Below are 15614 nucleotides of genomic sequence, written 5' to 3'. Positions count from 1 at the left end.
TTCCCATTGTTGAAGGGGAGAGGCGCTTAAGTATTCTCCCCTCTACCCACCGTGGAAATCTTCACATGACATCTGTGGACAGATACTCTGGGGTAAACTCTGCCACTGCTCCAAGACCTTACCGGGCCGATAAAGGTTGTTCGGAAGCTGGAATTGAGGAGGACAGGCCATCCTGGCACCTACCCCAGCTGTGGCTCCACTTAGTGACTGATGGAGCCCCTCTGTTCCCTAGAAAGCCTGTTGGCAGCTCACACCCATAAAGCTTATTTAGGTCTCTCTGGGATTGAAGCTTATGGTAGAATCGCACATGCTGGTGAATATTTATTCCTTGTGTGTCTCCCTCCCCACAGAGAACGTGATCAATGGGCAGGATTACGAAGTGATGATGCAGATTGACTGTCAGGTGATGGACACCCGGATCCTCCACATCAAGAGCTCGTCAGTTCCCCCTTATCTCCGAGATCAGCAGAGGAATCAAAGCAACACCTTCTTCGGCTCCCCGCCAGCAGCCCCAGAGGCAGCCCACGTTGTCCGCACCATCCCGGAGTCATTACAATAGCCTCTGAGGCTGTGCCAGAACACACGGTGGGACCCTGCCCCCGCTGCGCTGGAGAGCAGGGGAGAGACCTGTTCCTGTCCGCCCTCTTGGTGGCAGGCCGAGAGCTGCCTCGCAGTAGGGTCCCGGGGTAGCAAGAAAAGTTGTTTTTCACCGTCTGCCCTTCTACTGGGAAAGCACTGATGCTCAGACACAAGGGCAGTGGCCTTTCTCCCACGGCCAATGTTGCCTGCATCCTCCTTGCTGCCTGGTGTCGGATTTTTTATGTACCTTCCTAAATTGCTTTTCCTCCTGTATTTCTTTTGTGTTTAAATAGTCCTCTTTAAAATAAGATCTTCTTCCCTTCTCTGCCATTTCACTTATTGATAGAGATTTTTATTTATAGCTGTACAGCACACCGATGTTTCCAGTAATTAGAGTTTTTATTAATTTAATGCAAATCCATTCTGGATATTGTGCTTATTGGAAACAGATTTCAAAACCAGAACAGCCGAAAACGTCCCCCAAAAGAGTCAAGACAATTGAGGGCTTTAGGGAGAAATCCCAACTGGGTAAAGTTGGTCTTTGCCTGGGAATTGTGGCTCCCGCCTGAGCCGGTGTGTGCGTAACTGTGCGGGGCACCAGCGCAGGGCAATGGGGTGGAGAGACTGTCAGGGAAGAGCAGGGTCCACGTGGGCCAAGGAAGGAGGAGCCAGCTCTGTTAACACACGTTTAAAACACTGCAGGTTTTGATGTGACTGGAGTTAAAATGAAAGCCACAGCAACCTTTTATTCTGAGGCCACTGAGTGTTAGCATATGTGCTTATATGTTCTCTGTACTCGTCTGGTGCAGGTCCGCAAGGACCCCGGGACAAATCCTTCAGCTTTACTGTGAATCCCCACCCACGACACACCTTCTGCTAGTATGACGATACTGAATTCGGCTAAGGAACACGCAGGGTGATGTTAAGCAAACAAGTTTTTTTTTCTCATGAGAATTGGCAGGTATTTATTCCTTAAGACTCTGCAGACAGGCCAGCTTGGATTCCTGTTCAGGGAGTGCATTCCACAATCCAGCAATAATTTTCAGTTTCTCCAGTGAATAGACAGTGAAGGAATTAACTTTTTTGTCCTCCCATGGTAAAAAAAAAAAAAAAAAAAGGAAGGAAGGAGGAAAGAAAAAATAGCCCTACTGTGTTCCCTCATATCTTACTGTACTTTGACTACTTTCTTCTCCTCTCTGGTGTTCTGCCTTCGGATTCTAAAGTGAGTCTTCCTGTTCTCCTATGAAACTTCGCACTTTCTCGCTAGAACTCGTTCTGCAGACACGGCTTCTTCCCCTAATCCACTTGCCTGGGTCGGTGTTCTTCCCTTCCAGTCCCCGCTCCGGCCTCCCACTGCTCTGAGTCGGAGGAGGAAGGACTGTGGGTGCGAGTCCCGTGGGGTGCCCTGCGGCCGGCCCCCTCCTGCCCCCTTCTGCCCGCAAGGGTCGGCCTGGCTTCTAAATAATTCTGAACACTCACTCAGGCTTCCACCTCTGGACAGTGGCCCCTCTGTGCCCAAGCTCCGTTGGATGCGCTCCGAGACATCCGTGTAACTTCATGCGGCTGACGGGGCGCTCTGCTGCCCGGGTCCCCAGGAATCTGGGGTTTGGCGGCGTTAACAAGCCTCGCTCTGCCCCCCACATGAGCCTGCAATAGCCCCCACTGCGGCTGCTGTCCGGGGCGACGTCCACACGGGAACCTTCCCCGGGGCCGCTCCACCTCTGACGGGCGCCAGGCCCATGCGGACAAGACCCGCACGTGGCAGGACAGCCTTCTCTCGGGAGTGTCTCCTCCCATCTTGCACACCAGCCAAGCACGTAGCCGTGGCCCTGGCCAGGGGGCAAGGGGACATGGCCGCTCCCAAGCTGCTAGTCCGCCCGAGCTGTCACACTGTCACCGCGGCCGCGGGCACGGCCTTACAGACGGTGCTTCCTCTCCCGTGCGCGGACCCTCACCCACAGGCCAACCGGCCGCTTCTCCCCTGTGCTCAGCCTTCACCCTCCACCCCAGCTTCCCTGACCGCTCCGACCGACCGTGGCAGTCATGTCGCGTCAGCCCACCTGGATGCCTCGCCTGCAGGTGCCAACAGCAAGGAGTCCTGACCGCCCACGGCAGCCTGGGGCCGCGCCCGCGCTCCCCCTGCTTTCACTCCTCAGGGCGAAGTCTCAGGAAGGGAGGGGTGACAGCCACGAGGCAGTGATCTCCTTTTGTAATTACTGTCAAAGCTCTTACGAATTCCTGGTTCTGACGTAACCTCTGTGCTCGCACGAGTTAGGCGTGTTGGGAAAGAGAAAGTGGCTATGCCTGATGAATAAATTAAGCTGCTGTTTGGGTTTAGTTTTAGGTTGAAATCGCCTTTTGGGGATTGCAGCCAGGAATGATGGGGGCTATGCATCTAAATTTATTAACTTTATATTAAGTGGGATTTTGCAAGTTTGTGGGATAATTAGATAAACTAGAGGAGGCAAGTCCACCCATGGGGTAGGGGACTCTCTTCCCTTTGTCCCCCCACCCCTCCTCCCCCAGGAAGTGGCGGCGGGCCTGGCCGGGACCGGTTCTCCCACCTGCTTGCAAGCCCCACGTGCGGAGGCTTCATGGCAGCGGATGGTTCCTCGTATTAACTACTGAGTCAGGCGTCGGGGCCCCCAGCACAGGGTTAGCCCCCCCAGCAGAACACACAGCTCCATCAGCCTGGTAGTGTAAACGGTCTCTTTCCAAAGTTGGGATTTGTAAAGGGATCATCTTGAATCAAAAGTTTGCCATGCTTGTCATTTAGAAGCTTTCCATTACATTACTGGGTGAGGTTTATCTTTTCACAAGTGAAAAAAAAAACGAAAAAACAAACTGTAATTATGAAATCTCAGAGCATCTTCGAACTTTTTCCTAAAGGACTACAGCCTCCAGCGCCAAGCTGACACGTCTTTGCCTTTTCTTGTGAGCAAGAAGTAGACACGGAGGTATTTGAAAGCAGCAATGTTATGAGTCATTCTTGAGTGTTCTGAATAAACATTACTTAGAAACAGACAAGCAACTTGGGATTCAAACTGATGTTTCTGTCCTTTTTAAAGAGACACTGTCCCGACAAACCTTCCTGGCCTGACTCTCCGCCCCCCCCACACGCCCACCCCGGGCATGAGCCCCCGTCAGCAGTGACCCTGATGAGACGCCGTGGCTGCGGCCTTTGGGGTGATGGAAACCGTACCCCTCTCCAGCTCCTTGCAACGTTTGCACTACTTCTGGCTCTTGCCCTCTCACTCAGCTCGGGTTGTGAAACTTGGCAGAAAAATAGCACAGGGAGAAACCCGTATTTGACTTTAAAACACTGAAAAGTTTCCAAGCGACTTCTACTCTCAGCTACCTAAGAGAAGTCACCCCTTTTTACCGACGAGCCAGTCAGACCCCATGTCCACTGCAGCCTGACCTCATGGACGCTTTCCACCCAGCGAAGCCTGGTCCACTGCACCCCCATGGGCAGCAGAGTCCAAGGAACTGAAGTTCGAATGAAGCCTTTCATCCCATTGGCTGTTTCATGTGCATTAACCTCCCAAGATTGCTTAATGCTAGAATTGACAGATGCTTATCACCATCTCTGGACCCCACATTTTTACCAGAATGTTATTTTTGTCCCTCCTGAGTCATTCTAATTTGGAGAAATTAGGATCTTTGCTGCTAATATGAGCACTAATTATATTCATACCTTAAAAACAAGAATAAAGCCTAAAGAAAGGAAATGTGAGAAGTTTTCATTCCTACCCCTAGTCACATTTGGGAGGGGACAACTTCTGTGTCCCCCACCCCTAGGGGTTGTGGTCGATTTTTAATTTTCTAGGAAGACAGAATACTGGACTACCCAAACAGATGTTGCTCGAGCCCCCATGGAACTATGCATGTAAAAGCCGTTTTCTCCTACCTGAAAATAGAAATCAGAGTGTAGCCTATTAACTTATATTTTTAGTGACTAAGCTTAAAACAGAGTTTATTTTAGATAAGTCTAGAGCTTTGAGCAGATTGTTCTAATGGTTGTGTTATCTGTCAGGTTATGAAATGACAAAAGCACCTTGATCAGGGAATTTGGTCCCGTGCATGAATCATGTCATGGCAGCCACTGCCGAACAGTGGCCCTGGGCTCGACATGATGGTTTCCTGACTTAAGCATTAGAGGTAGAGCACATTAAGAGAATTATATTAGTTTGGGGAACCGAGAAGTAAATAAATTGTAGTTTATCATTTGCCAAGGTCAGCAGACAGCACTGTTGGTGACCACTAGTTAAACCAGGGGGCTTCATCTAGCCTCCCCCCCGGGGGGGGGGTAAACCCCAGAGAGAGACCGCTAGGTTGACTTTCACAGTCATTGTCTATCAGACCATTCAACTCACACTCAGCCCTAATTGCCAGGTCAGTCATCCGGTGAAGAGGGGGAAAGAGAACTTTAGATGAAAACTACCATGTACTGCTGGCCTTAAGACACCAATTCCCTGTTTCTCATCCTGTTGGCAGGTGTGGTCGGGCCAAGACCCATCATGCTCACCCATGGAGCCATCAGAGCCAGAGGAGAGAGTGTTCACCAAGCCTTTGACCAGGGTTTTCCTTCTGAGGTTGCATCCACGCTACATTAAGAGCAGGTTAGAGATGAGCGACGAGGTCCCAGTCTCTCCTGCAGTATGGCGTTGGTTTACGATGCATAAAGAAACCACGACGACAGACTTACACGGTTTTAAGCAAGTCTTTACAATGCAATACTTGTTCTTTGTCTAAGATTCAAATAAAGAATTTTTAAGCTTGCCTTATTTTGTTCTGTATATATAGAGAAAAAAAGACCCCAAATGAATCTTCAATGTGAAGAGATTAGTAATGAAAAGGGAAACCTAAAATGGCTTGTGGCCTGTTACTGTTTAGATGAAAACAAAAGAACTCTTTTCCACTCTTCCCCCCCAGCCTGGTTAAGTAAAAGTTTCCTTTATTGTGTCCAAATACTTCAACTACAATCTTACCAAGGAGAAAAATTTGTCTAAGAACTCCGACTTCGTCCTTCTACATCAGGAACCTGGGTTACTCAGTCACACCACGGGCATCTTCCCAGCTTGGAATGACCAATGTCACCGTGCATGCAGCTTGTCCTGCACACTGACAGCGGAGTCCATCCAGGGGTGAGGAATGCAGGCATCCACTGAGCGCCCAGCGTATGCCTCAGACACCACTCGAGGCTCACTAGTCCCGCTCTCCTACTTCAGTCCTCCCAGCAACCTGGGCCCTACCACGGTCACGTGACTAGGAAGCGGAATAACCGGTATCTGGACCCACGCAATTTCGCTCCAGCAAGTGGATTCTTGGCCACCATATTGTTGCACTGCCAGAGACAGATCCCGTGAGTCCCGCCCTGAAGGAGCTCACAGTCGGCCTGTGGAGCGAGATACAGAAATAGACAAAATTAGGAACATCAGAGTTCTCTTAGAGGCAAAACTACATGTGTTTCCAAAGACACTGTAACTGACCTCTTTGGAAAGTGAGACCCCACTTCCCCTCGTCTGCCGAGGGATGGGCTGAGCAGCAGAAAAAGAGCAAGTGGGATTGAGCCACAGGCTTGGTCTCTGGGTGCTGGAGCTGTCAAATGTAAATCCTCTTTACCGTCCCAAACCTTCAGCAAAAGCCTGCTGCGCACACAGCTTTGTGTCAGTGTTGTTCGGGGAGGGAAGAAAGGGGACGATGCTTGCTGTGGAATTAGTGAGAACAGCTCGCAGACAGTAAAGCAGGATGATTTAAAACCAGAGTCCGTGAAGCCACAGAGGTGAACAGGGAAATCCGCCTTCCCCTGCCCCCAAGTCCTATGGGATTGTCCTCTGGGACCTCCCTCTGTATGTGGGGGACGGTTCAAGCCAATTTGCGGATCTCAAAGGAGAACCACAGCTGACAGTTGGATTGAACCACACACGGTGCCACGAACGGAGGGCTCTTCTCACACATACTCTGCAACGCATCTAATTGTACCTCTCGTTAGAAAGGTAGACCACTTCTGCTGTTCTGTTTACCCTATTGGACCTATAGCCAGCTTCACTCCCATCACACCCATTTGGTGTGATCTGTACACAAACGTGGGCAGAGAATCCGTCCCTCAGTTCACTTCCTAACAGCTGATGTGTGTTGAAACACGCATGCCAGACTGGGCTAAGCATTTATGAGCATTAGCTTGTTAGGCTTTATACGGTAGCCTTATGACATATGTATGTACTATATTCACGTGTTCCAGATAAAGAAATTGGCACAAAAGATGAAGGAACTTGCCCAACATCTTACAACTAGCACATACCAGAGCTGGGATTGGAAATGAAGTCTCTCTTGATTTTCCAACCACTATTCCTTTCACTATGCCACGTTGCCACTCATCCTTTAAAGCCACAAAGGAAGCAACAGGAGACAAAGTAGAGAGGAAGAAACCAAGCCACATATCACAGGCAACCGGGGGTGGAGGTATGTTCAGGAAAGAGGGACAATAGCTAAGACACAAGATCCAACAGTGCCCATGGGTTTTCTGCAAACTCCTTCCCTCCGAAGCCACATGCCCACTGCTGGCTGCACGTGGAGCCCACAGGGGGCTGTGTCCCGCCTCTTCTGGACCTCAGTCCTTGTGGTCTGCATCCTGGATGAGTGACCCAGTGGGGTGCAGATGAGCTGGGTGGTCCAATAATTGAAGGCCCCAGGCGCAGCTGACCTCACCCCGCTCACGTCCAAGAGCCCAAGTGTGACATTCAGCCCTGTCCCCAGCCTGCATCCACTGCCTACTCTTTCCATCAAAGTTCTGTCTACAAAATTTTCACTGCTGAGTTAACTTCTAGTACGGATGCTGACTATAAGATGGGAAAAGATGCTTCTGTAAGAGATTGCTGATGTCTGGATCCAAAACTAAAATGTTTTCGTCCAGAAGGAAAGGACAGATCTTCAAAAGAGATAGAACATGGCCATATTAAGAAGTGGGTCATCTGGTTAGAATAACTATTTGCAGCACTGTCTCTCCTGAAAACTGTGCTCATTCAGATGGGGGGGGGGCTTGTGGTGCTAACCCCAAAACCCACACAACTATACATTATTTCCTGATGTTGACAGTATAGCCCTGCATGGGTGAGCATCAGCTGGTTACAAAGGAAGAATGGAGAACCCCCAAAGCCAGCCCTGATGCTCATTTCTTCTGTGTCCTGCTTGACTTTCAAAGCCTCCGGGGTTACCCACACTGCCTGAGCACTTGCGTTCTTGGGCTGCATTTTGGCACAGACCGTGGGCTAGAGGTTGTGGCCCCAGAATTTAAAACTTTGCCACAGATTCTAAGTGTTGGCCCAGGCTCAGACACGTACCACCAATCTGTGGGAAATGGTATGGATGAACCAGACAATATCCTTGTCCTCAAAGACATGTGAATGACGTCTCTTCCCTGGGTCCATGAGGTCACCCCTCTATTCCCACAGAAAAGTAAATTTCCAGAAGAGGGTAAGATTTCTGGATAGCCGGAAAAATAAGTTTATTTGGACACAAGCTGCTCTCAGGAGAGCTTTGGGATGGAAGATTCATTGGCCGCTGTCTTTGTCACGGCCACAGAGCCCACCCACTCACTTGGCTGCTGGTCCTAGGACACAAAAGAATGCACTTCCCCACATCATCTCTGGTCTCCTGGCGGTGCTGGACTTCTCCTCTGCTAAGTGACGTGGCCACAGCAGACGCACACACGGCCCCTCAGCCTGGCAGCCCGGAGGAAGGCAGAGTTGCAGCAACCCCCACACCGCTAGCCCCGGCGTCTCCATCAAATCCTCAGCAGGAGGGGAACTGGGAATCCATCTTAATTTGAACAGTGTGAGCAGGAAAGATGCTGGAACATTTAACCTCTTGTTAAACAGCCCTGCGGGTTGCCACTCAGGTGAGCACAACTGGAAGCACATTCCAGCGAGCAGCCCGTTTGGGGCTGATGCTGTCTCCCCAAGATTTATAACCCGGTACAAGTCAACAGAGCATGAACAGTCCAAGGAGGGAAAGATCTACTCTCAGAGAGATGGAGGGTGGGGGCTCCCACAGCTGCTGCTTGCCCTTCTCCTTGCCGAGCTCACCCCTGCAATGGCCTGTGTGCACCCGCCGCCCCTGCGTGACAGTGCGCTCCAGAAGGGCGGGAAGGCTGTCCGTGCCCGAGCCAAGCCCTGTCCCCAGTAGAGTCAGAGTGCTTGGGACATGATGGCACTTTGGGGCATTTTAGGCTAATCGGTATTTTTTTGTTGAGTTGAAGTATTGAGCGTTTAGAAAGCCACAGACAGACTCCGTCTTTCCTGGAGTGTACGTGACAGGCTGGCATTTGTCTCCTGCGTTGGCACCACACGCTAGCGACATCGTCCTACAAGCATTCACGGAGCCCGCGCAGAACAGGACACCTGCTGCCCGGTGCTGAGGGGGGACCACCAGGGACTCCACAGAGCCCGCCTTCCCTCAGCAGAGAAGGCAACATGAGCTGTCCTCTCCCCTTTCTTACTCCCTCCGACTTCCGACTGTGGCAAGCTGGAAGCGACCTGGGGAGAGGCTGCAGACTGGGTCTGCGAGGACGGCCTCCGTTCTGCAGCACTTGGGAACTTGCTAGAAAGGCAACCTCTCTGGCCCCGGCCCAGACCTACTGAGTCAGACTCTGAGGCTGGGCCCAGCGATCTGTGTTTTCACAAGCCCTCCAGAGGGTTCTGATAGGAGTTTCCGAACCACCCATGGAGCTGCCTGTCGGAGAGGCTGGAGGAGGGGGGGTGGCAGGCTTCTGACGGAGCCCAACCTGCCCAGGCTGCCATCGCGGGGGCTTTAAGGAAACACCAGGAAAGAATTTCCTGTTGTCACTCCCTTTTTGAAAGTCCACGGGGGTCGCCTCTTGAGCCTCCCCAGCCTCCCACTCGTGGTCGCATCACCTGGCCTCCTGCTACCGTGGGTGGCCTCGCTGTCAGCTGCGGGCGGGAACTGGGCCCCTCATCACAAGTGGGCACTCGGTCCGTCCGCAAGCCCAGGGCTCGGGCTGTGTCCAGGCAGGAGACACCAAGCTGGCGGCCTGCCTCCCTGCAGATCCGAGGCTCTCCTGGGCACCCAGCTCCTGGGGGCCCCCCCACCTGGACCCAGCGCCCTCTGCTAAGGAAGGGAGAGGGCTCCTGGGCCGCTGTCAGCCCTCCCCGGAGCAGGACTTCGCCACGAGGCTGGGAGAGCCCCCGGAGAGAATGCCCCCCTCGTCCCCCTCCGTCGCGGCTCTGAAGGTCTGTCTGTGCCCCACGCTCCACGGGGCTGGCTGTGGCTCTGACCCCCTTCGGCTCAGCACTCTGTTCCTGGGCCCACACTTTGCACGGTGCAATCACCTGGGGATCTTTAGAAACTGCTGCCGCCTGGCCCCCACACCCTCAGACGCTCTGACTTCATGGGTGCAGGGTGTGACCCAGCCCGGCGGGGGTGGGGGGCGCGCTAGCATTTCCCCAGGGGATTCTCACGTGCAGCAAAGTTTGGGAACCAATGAGCAATGTCTTTGGAGGCCAAGACCTAGCTCGCATTCTAACGCTTACAGGCCTGGAGCTGGGGGCCAGAGCAGGTTCCAGGGACAAGAATTAAGTGTGTCTGGGCGCCTGGGTGGCTCAGTTGGTTAAGCGACTGCCTTCGGCTCAGGTCATGATCCTGGAGTCCCTGGATCGAGTCCCGCATCGGCCTCCCTGCTCGGCAGGGAGTCTGCTTCTCCCTCTGACCCTCCCCCCTCTCATGTGCTTGCTCTCTCTCATTCTCTCTCTCTCAAATAAATAAATAAAATCTTTAAAAAAAAAAAAAAAAGAATTAAGTGTGTCTGGATGATCAGAGGCCAGACTCAGCAAATAGCTGGTCAAGAAAGGAGGCGCGGGAGGGAGGGCAGGGAGGGCAGGGAGGGGAGGGAGGGGTGGCGGCTGGCGAACATTGGATTCACTGGTGGAGATGATGTCAGACATTCCTCTGTGATGTTAGAACTGGGGAACCGCGTGAACAGACCGGGGCTGTGAAAATGGAACTTGCTGTGAAATGGCATATTCTTGGAAGGAGAGAGAGCAGGGAGGGGAAGGGCCAGGCCAGAGAGGGCACCAGAGGCCGGCTGGCTCCCTGGCTTATTTTGCGAAGAGAGACGGTCTGGGTTGGCCTGAGGAGCGGGCGCAGGAGGACCACTGCTGACCCAGAGGAGCCTGAAGCCACAGAAGAAAGAGGAGCCAGGAGGGAGCTAAGGAATCACACGGACGCTGGGGTTGACCCAAACCCACCCAGCTCCAGCCACACAGAAGGTTGTGTGAAAAGGCTGAGTGGACAGCTTCTCTCCACAGCAGAACCTCGGGAAGAGACGGGACATGGCCGATGGCATGCTCCCCCTCCCTCCTCCTCCCAGCCCCCGCTCTGCAGGCCTCATAGGAAGCTGGACCCTTCCCCAGGGAGTCTCCCGTGCCAGACGGCGCAGACTGCCCCAGAGGCAGGGGAGCAAGTCCCGGGCACAGGCCTCTGGCTCCTGTGTTGGGGTGCAGCTCCCCTCTCCGGGGCCTGCCACCAGCCCCTCATTCTGAGATCTCACTCTGATGGCTTCCCTCCGGGGGAGCCACCCAAATATGAAGTCACAGAGAGAAAAAAGTCTTGCGGACAAAGCCAAGAAAAATTACACAGGCTCTTAAATTTGTGGGTGAAAGGCTTTCCAGCTACTTTGTGCACAATCAGGAGACTTCTTGAGCCCAGGTGACCGTAACCCACGTGTGTGATGAGCCATCTGCAGAGGAAACGCACCGGCCGGGCCACATGACGTGGCCCCTACGAACCGCCCGAGAGGTGGGCAGGCAGGTCCCGTGTCCACTAGCGAGCCAGCCAGGGGGCACGGGCACGAAGACCCCACCGCCCCACGGCGGGGGTCCATGCTCTCCCCCATGGGGCTGCCTTCCTGAGGGTGTCGAGAGAGATGCTGTCGAAGCTCCGGGAACCATCTGGGGTTGCTGGAAACTGACCTCCCCATCAAGTGCTTCAAGATGCCGACTGGGGGCGCCTGGGTGGCTCAGTTGGTTAAGTGTCGGCCTTCGGCTCAGGTCATGATCCCGGGGTCCCGGGATCAAGCCCCACATTGGGCTCCCTACTCAGTGGGGAGTCTGCTTCTCCCTCTGCCCTTCACCCTGCTTGTGCTCTCGCTCGCTCGCTCTCTCAAATAAATATTAAAAAAAAAAACAAAACAAAAGATGCCGACTGGTCCCCACTAGCCAGTTCTCCTCCTCCCTGGGTGCCGGCCCTGCTTGCCGGCTCACTCGGAGGTGCCCTGGGATCCCACAGTCACCTCTGAGCCCCTCAGAGCTTCCAGTTGGCGGTTTCCTGTGGGAGCGCGGCCAGGGCCTCTGCTCTCCACTTTCTGGAAGACGTCCCTCTCCCTGCTCTGCCTCCCGTCCACCCTGACCACCAGCCTGGCCACAGGGGAGCAGGAAGCGGACTGGCTTCTGGTGGGGGGGGGGGCGCCAGGAAGCCGGGGAGCAGGAGCCCACCCCTGGCCCTGTGTTTCAGGGGAGAGGAGAGAAGGGGAGCCTCCTGGGACCCCGGGGTCAGGAGCCCGTCCCCTGGAGAGCCGCCGTGGGTAGGACAGTCTCGCAGGAATGTCATGATCCCAACGGTACCCCTGTGAAGGCCGTCTTTTCTAGAAATGCAGCACGGAGGGCAATGGCCCCTCCGTAACAAAAGAGCTGTTGTGAGACAAAGAAGTCAGAATGGGGTGAAGGTCTTTAGGGAGGGGAAAATTCCACTGCTGACAGAGCAGAGCGGGCTGGAAGGCTCAGGGTGACTGAAGGGCAACTGCAGCCTGAGCTCAGGTCAAAGGTCCTTCTTTGTGACCAGAATGGGGCTCTCTGGTGGCAGCCTACACGTCAGCACGTCCGTCCACCCCTGTGAGCCAGGCCCCGGCCCAGCCCCAACAGGGACACAGAGCCGTCCTCCAGCAGCAGCCAGGCTGGGGGGAAACACACGCAGGCCTGAGCGATGTGGGGTGAACTAGGACACGGGGGAAGAGGGAGGGGAGGATGGGCGCCGCCCCGGGTGAGCCAGGGAGGCTTTCGTGAGGGAGTTGGCTTTGGAGTAAGGCCTTCATGGGGGGAGAATTCCCACAGGTAGTGACTGGGGAGGGTCCCCCGTCAGGGCCTTGCAGGGGGAGGGAACAGCCTGAGCGGAAGCAGGGAAGGTGAACTCCAGCCTGTGTAGCCTCGTGTGTGGGAGGCCTTTTGTGCCCAGGGGGAGAAAACCCGGCTGGTAGATAACTTTCTGCATCTTGGAGCACCACCGTGATGCTGAGAGTGGTTTTGAATAACTCCAAATTGTTCCTTGAACTTGGATGGCCCTATCTCAGGAAGTCATACTCTGAGGAGTTTCCTAGAAAGAAAGACAGACGGGTCAACCTGCCAAAAGTGAGTGCGTGTTTCACCGGAAGAGTGTTGCTGTTCTCCAACAACTGGACACGCCACACGGTCCTCAGAGTCACTGGGCCCAGGGGCCCTGGGGTCCAAGGATTCCTTCCACAGCACTTTCGACAAGAGCCCTTCTGGACTCTGAAGGTCTTGAGCAGCCTCTCAGGGGTTCTTTGGCCAAGTTAACCTTGACTGAGCCCTACCCTGAGACCTTCTTTTCAGCCCCGGCTAGTGGACAAGGGGTGAACATGCTCAACCTCATGCTCAGTATGAACAGATGAGCTGAGAGCTTGAACAAGACGGTGCAGACAGGGAACGATGAGTCCTCAAGCTCAGGGGTCTCACTGAGGCTGCTGCCATGCGGGGCCACGGGAAAGATGAGTGAGCGGAGGGAAGCAGGAGTTCGGGCCCCTCAGGGAGGAGAGGATGGACACTTCCCAAATTCTCTGTCACAGTCCTGAGAAGATTGTGGTACCTCCCCGAATATCCGCGGACACCTGCCGTGTCCTTACCACCAGCTGCCCTCCATCTGAGCCAGCCTGGGGGGGGCCAGAGAGCGCCTAAAACCCAGAGATCCCTGGTGAGAACCCCTTCCCCTCTGGGTCTCTGGGCTCAGGCAGGACAAGCCAGCTTCTCGTGGTGGGTGGAGCCGGGGTTCTTCTGAGGGCAGCAGGCGGACTTCCCGACTTTCTCTCCAGCCCTGGCTTTGCCTCTCCAACCCCGAAATGAGGCTGCTGTGTGACTCTGGGGAGTTCACCAGAGTTTTCCAGCCCATTCCTGGCACCTGCTGCTGTTGGCTGCACTTTAACGCCTCCAGGCAATGCCAGATTTTCCTTGGTGATCAGAGAGAGAGCTCAGCTGAGGTCACATGGAAAATAACCCCGAGCAGAGCCCCGCTCCGAGCTGTTTCAGCTGACTTCCCTTTGTTCTCTGTCTCTCTCTCTCTCTCTCACACACACAGAGGAAACTGGCCTGCGCCCCCACAGGTCACACTGCACGCCCCTAAACACGGAGTGCCACGCAGTAAACGTCTGAGACAACTTATTTGCATGTAAGGACTCTGGGAACGCTTTAAAAGTAGAGAACTCCAGGGACACCGTGCCACGAGGTCTCTGTAACCACTGGCTTCCAGACTACAAGCCCTTTCAGGGGGAAAGCTCTCAGGACAGATGAACCTTGCTTTACACCATAACACATTCCTGAAGAGTCACAGATAATCTACTCATTTCTACTCTGCCTTATTCCAGGAAAACAAAACACAAAAGCACGGCAAACATGAAGATGGCAAATTAGAAAAAGGAACTTTAAAAATATAAAATACAAAAAGATGCTCAACATCACTTGGCAGCAGGGAAATGCAAAACACCAATGAGAGATCACCTCACACCTGCCAGAGTGGCTAAAATCAACAACACAAGAATCAACAGATGTTGGCGAGGATGCAGAGAAAGGGGAACCCTCCTACACTGTTGGTGGGAATGCAAGCTGGTGCAGCCACTCTGGAAACCAGTATGGAGGTTCCTCAAGAAGTTGAAAATAGAGCTATTCTACACACAGCAATTGCACTAGTAGGTACTTACCCAAAGAATACAAAAATACTAATTCAGAGGGATACAGGCACCCCGATGTTTATAGCAGCATTATCTACAGTAGCCAAATTATGGAAACAGCCCAAGTGTCCATCGACTGATGAACGGATAAAGATGTGGTGTATATATATAATGGAATATTACTCAGACATCAAAAAGAATGAGATCTTGTCATTTGCAATGACATGGATGGAGCTAAAGAGTATAATGCTAAGTGAAATAGATCAGTCGGAGAAAGAGAAACACCGTATGATTTCATATGTGGAATTTAAGGAACAAAACAAAGGAACAGACTCTTACCTAGAGAGAACAAGCTGATGGTGGGGGGATGGGGGAAAGAGACAAAGGGGATTAAGAGCATACTTATCACGATGAGCACTGGGCGATGTATGGAAGTGTTGAGTCACCATGTTGTACACCTGAAACTAACATAATGCTGTATGTTAACTATACTGGAATTAAAATAAAAAATTTAATTAAAAAAATATAAAATAGAACCAGGAGAGAAGCAAAGTCAGCATGGACACCGTACAACTCAGACAGGCTCGCAATGGGTAAGACACAATGTTCCGTAAACTCTCTAGCAGCTGCACGAACAGAGAAATTTGATTGGTTACCCAAAGCATCATGTATACACTGAGCTTTGGGAAATTGAATCACATTTCAAATACATTAGTGGCGTTGCTATTAAAGAAAACCTTTGTAGCAGACTTCTAGTTTCGTTTTTTGTTTTTTGTCTGCTCAGCAGCCCTTTTTCTCAGGAAGTGGTCCTTCCTCGCTTGGTGGGATCAGGATGGGCTATCACTCACAGAATCCCAGCCTCGTTAGGCAGGCAGGCTTTGGAGCCAAGCTTACACATTAGACCTTCTCCTGGAAATTTGCATCCTGAATGGAGACACCTGGGGGCTGCAGGTGGTTAAAGCAGAGTCTGCTGTGAGGGTATCCTCAGAAGACAACTCACAACGACATCTGGCTATCTGGAGCCCCAGACCTGACCTAGTTCTGTCCTTGCCATGTCTTGATTTTC

General features: G+C 52.9%; 1 protein-coding gene across 1 annotated transcript in view; it reads left to right on the top strand.

Moving 5' to 3' along the window:
* Positions 1–5361, top strand: part of ATF6 (activating transcription factor 6) — a 209362-nt gene extending 204001 nt beyond the window's left edge. The window contains exon 16 of the mRNA XM_036103526.2: positions 351–5361. Coding sequence (XP_035959419.1) covers positions 351–559 — 209 coding nt within the window. The 3' untranslated portion in view covers positions 560–5361. The remainder of the gene's footprint in view (positions 1–350) is intronic.
* Positions 5362–15614: the final 10253 nt, after the last annotated feature.

Source organism: Halichoerus grypus, chromosome 7, assembly GCF_964656455.1.
Source record: "Halichoerus grypus chromosome 7, mHalGry1.hap1.1, whole genome shotgun sequence".
Taxonomy (NCBI): domain Eukaryota; kingdom Metazoa; phylum Chordata; class Mammalia; order Carnivora; family Phocidae; genus Halichoerus; species Halichoerus grypus.
This window is presented reverse-complemented; position numbering and strand designations above follow the sequence as displayed.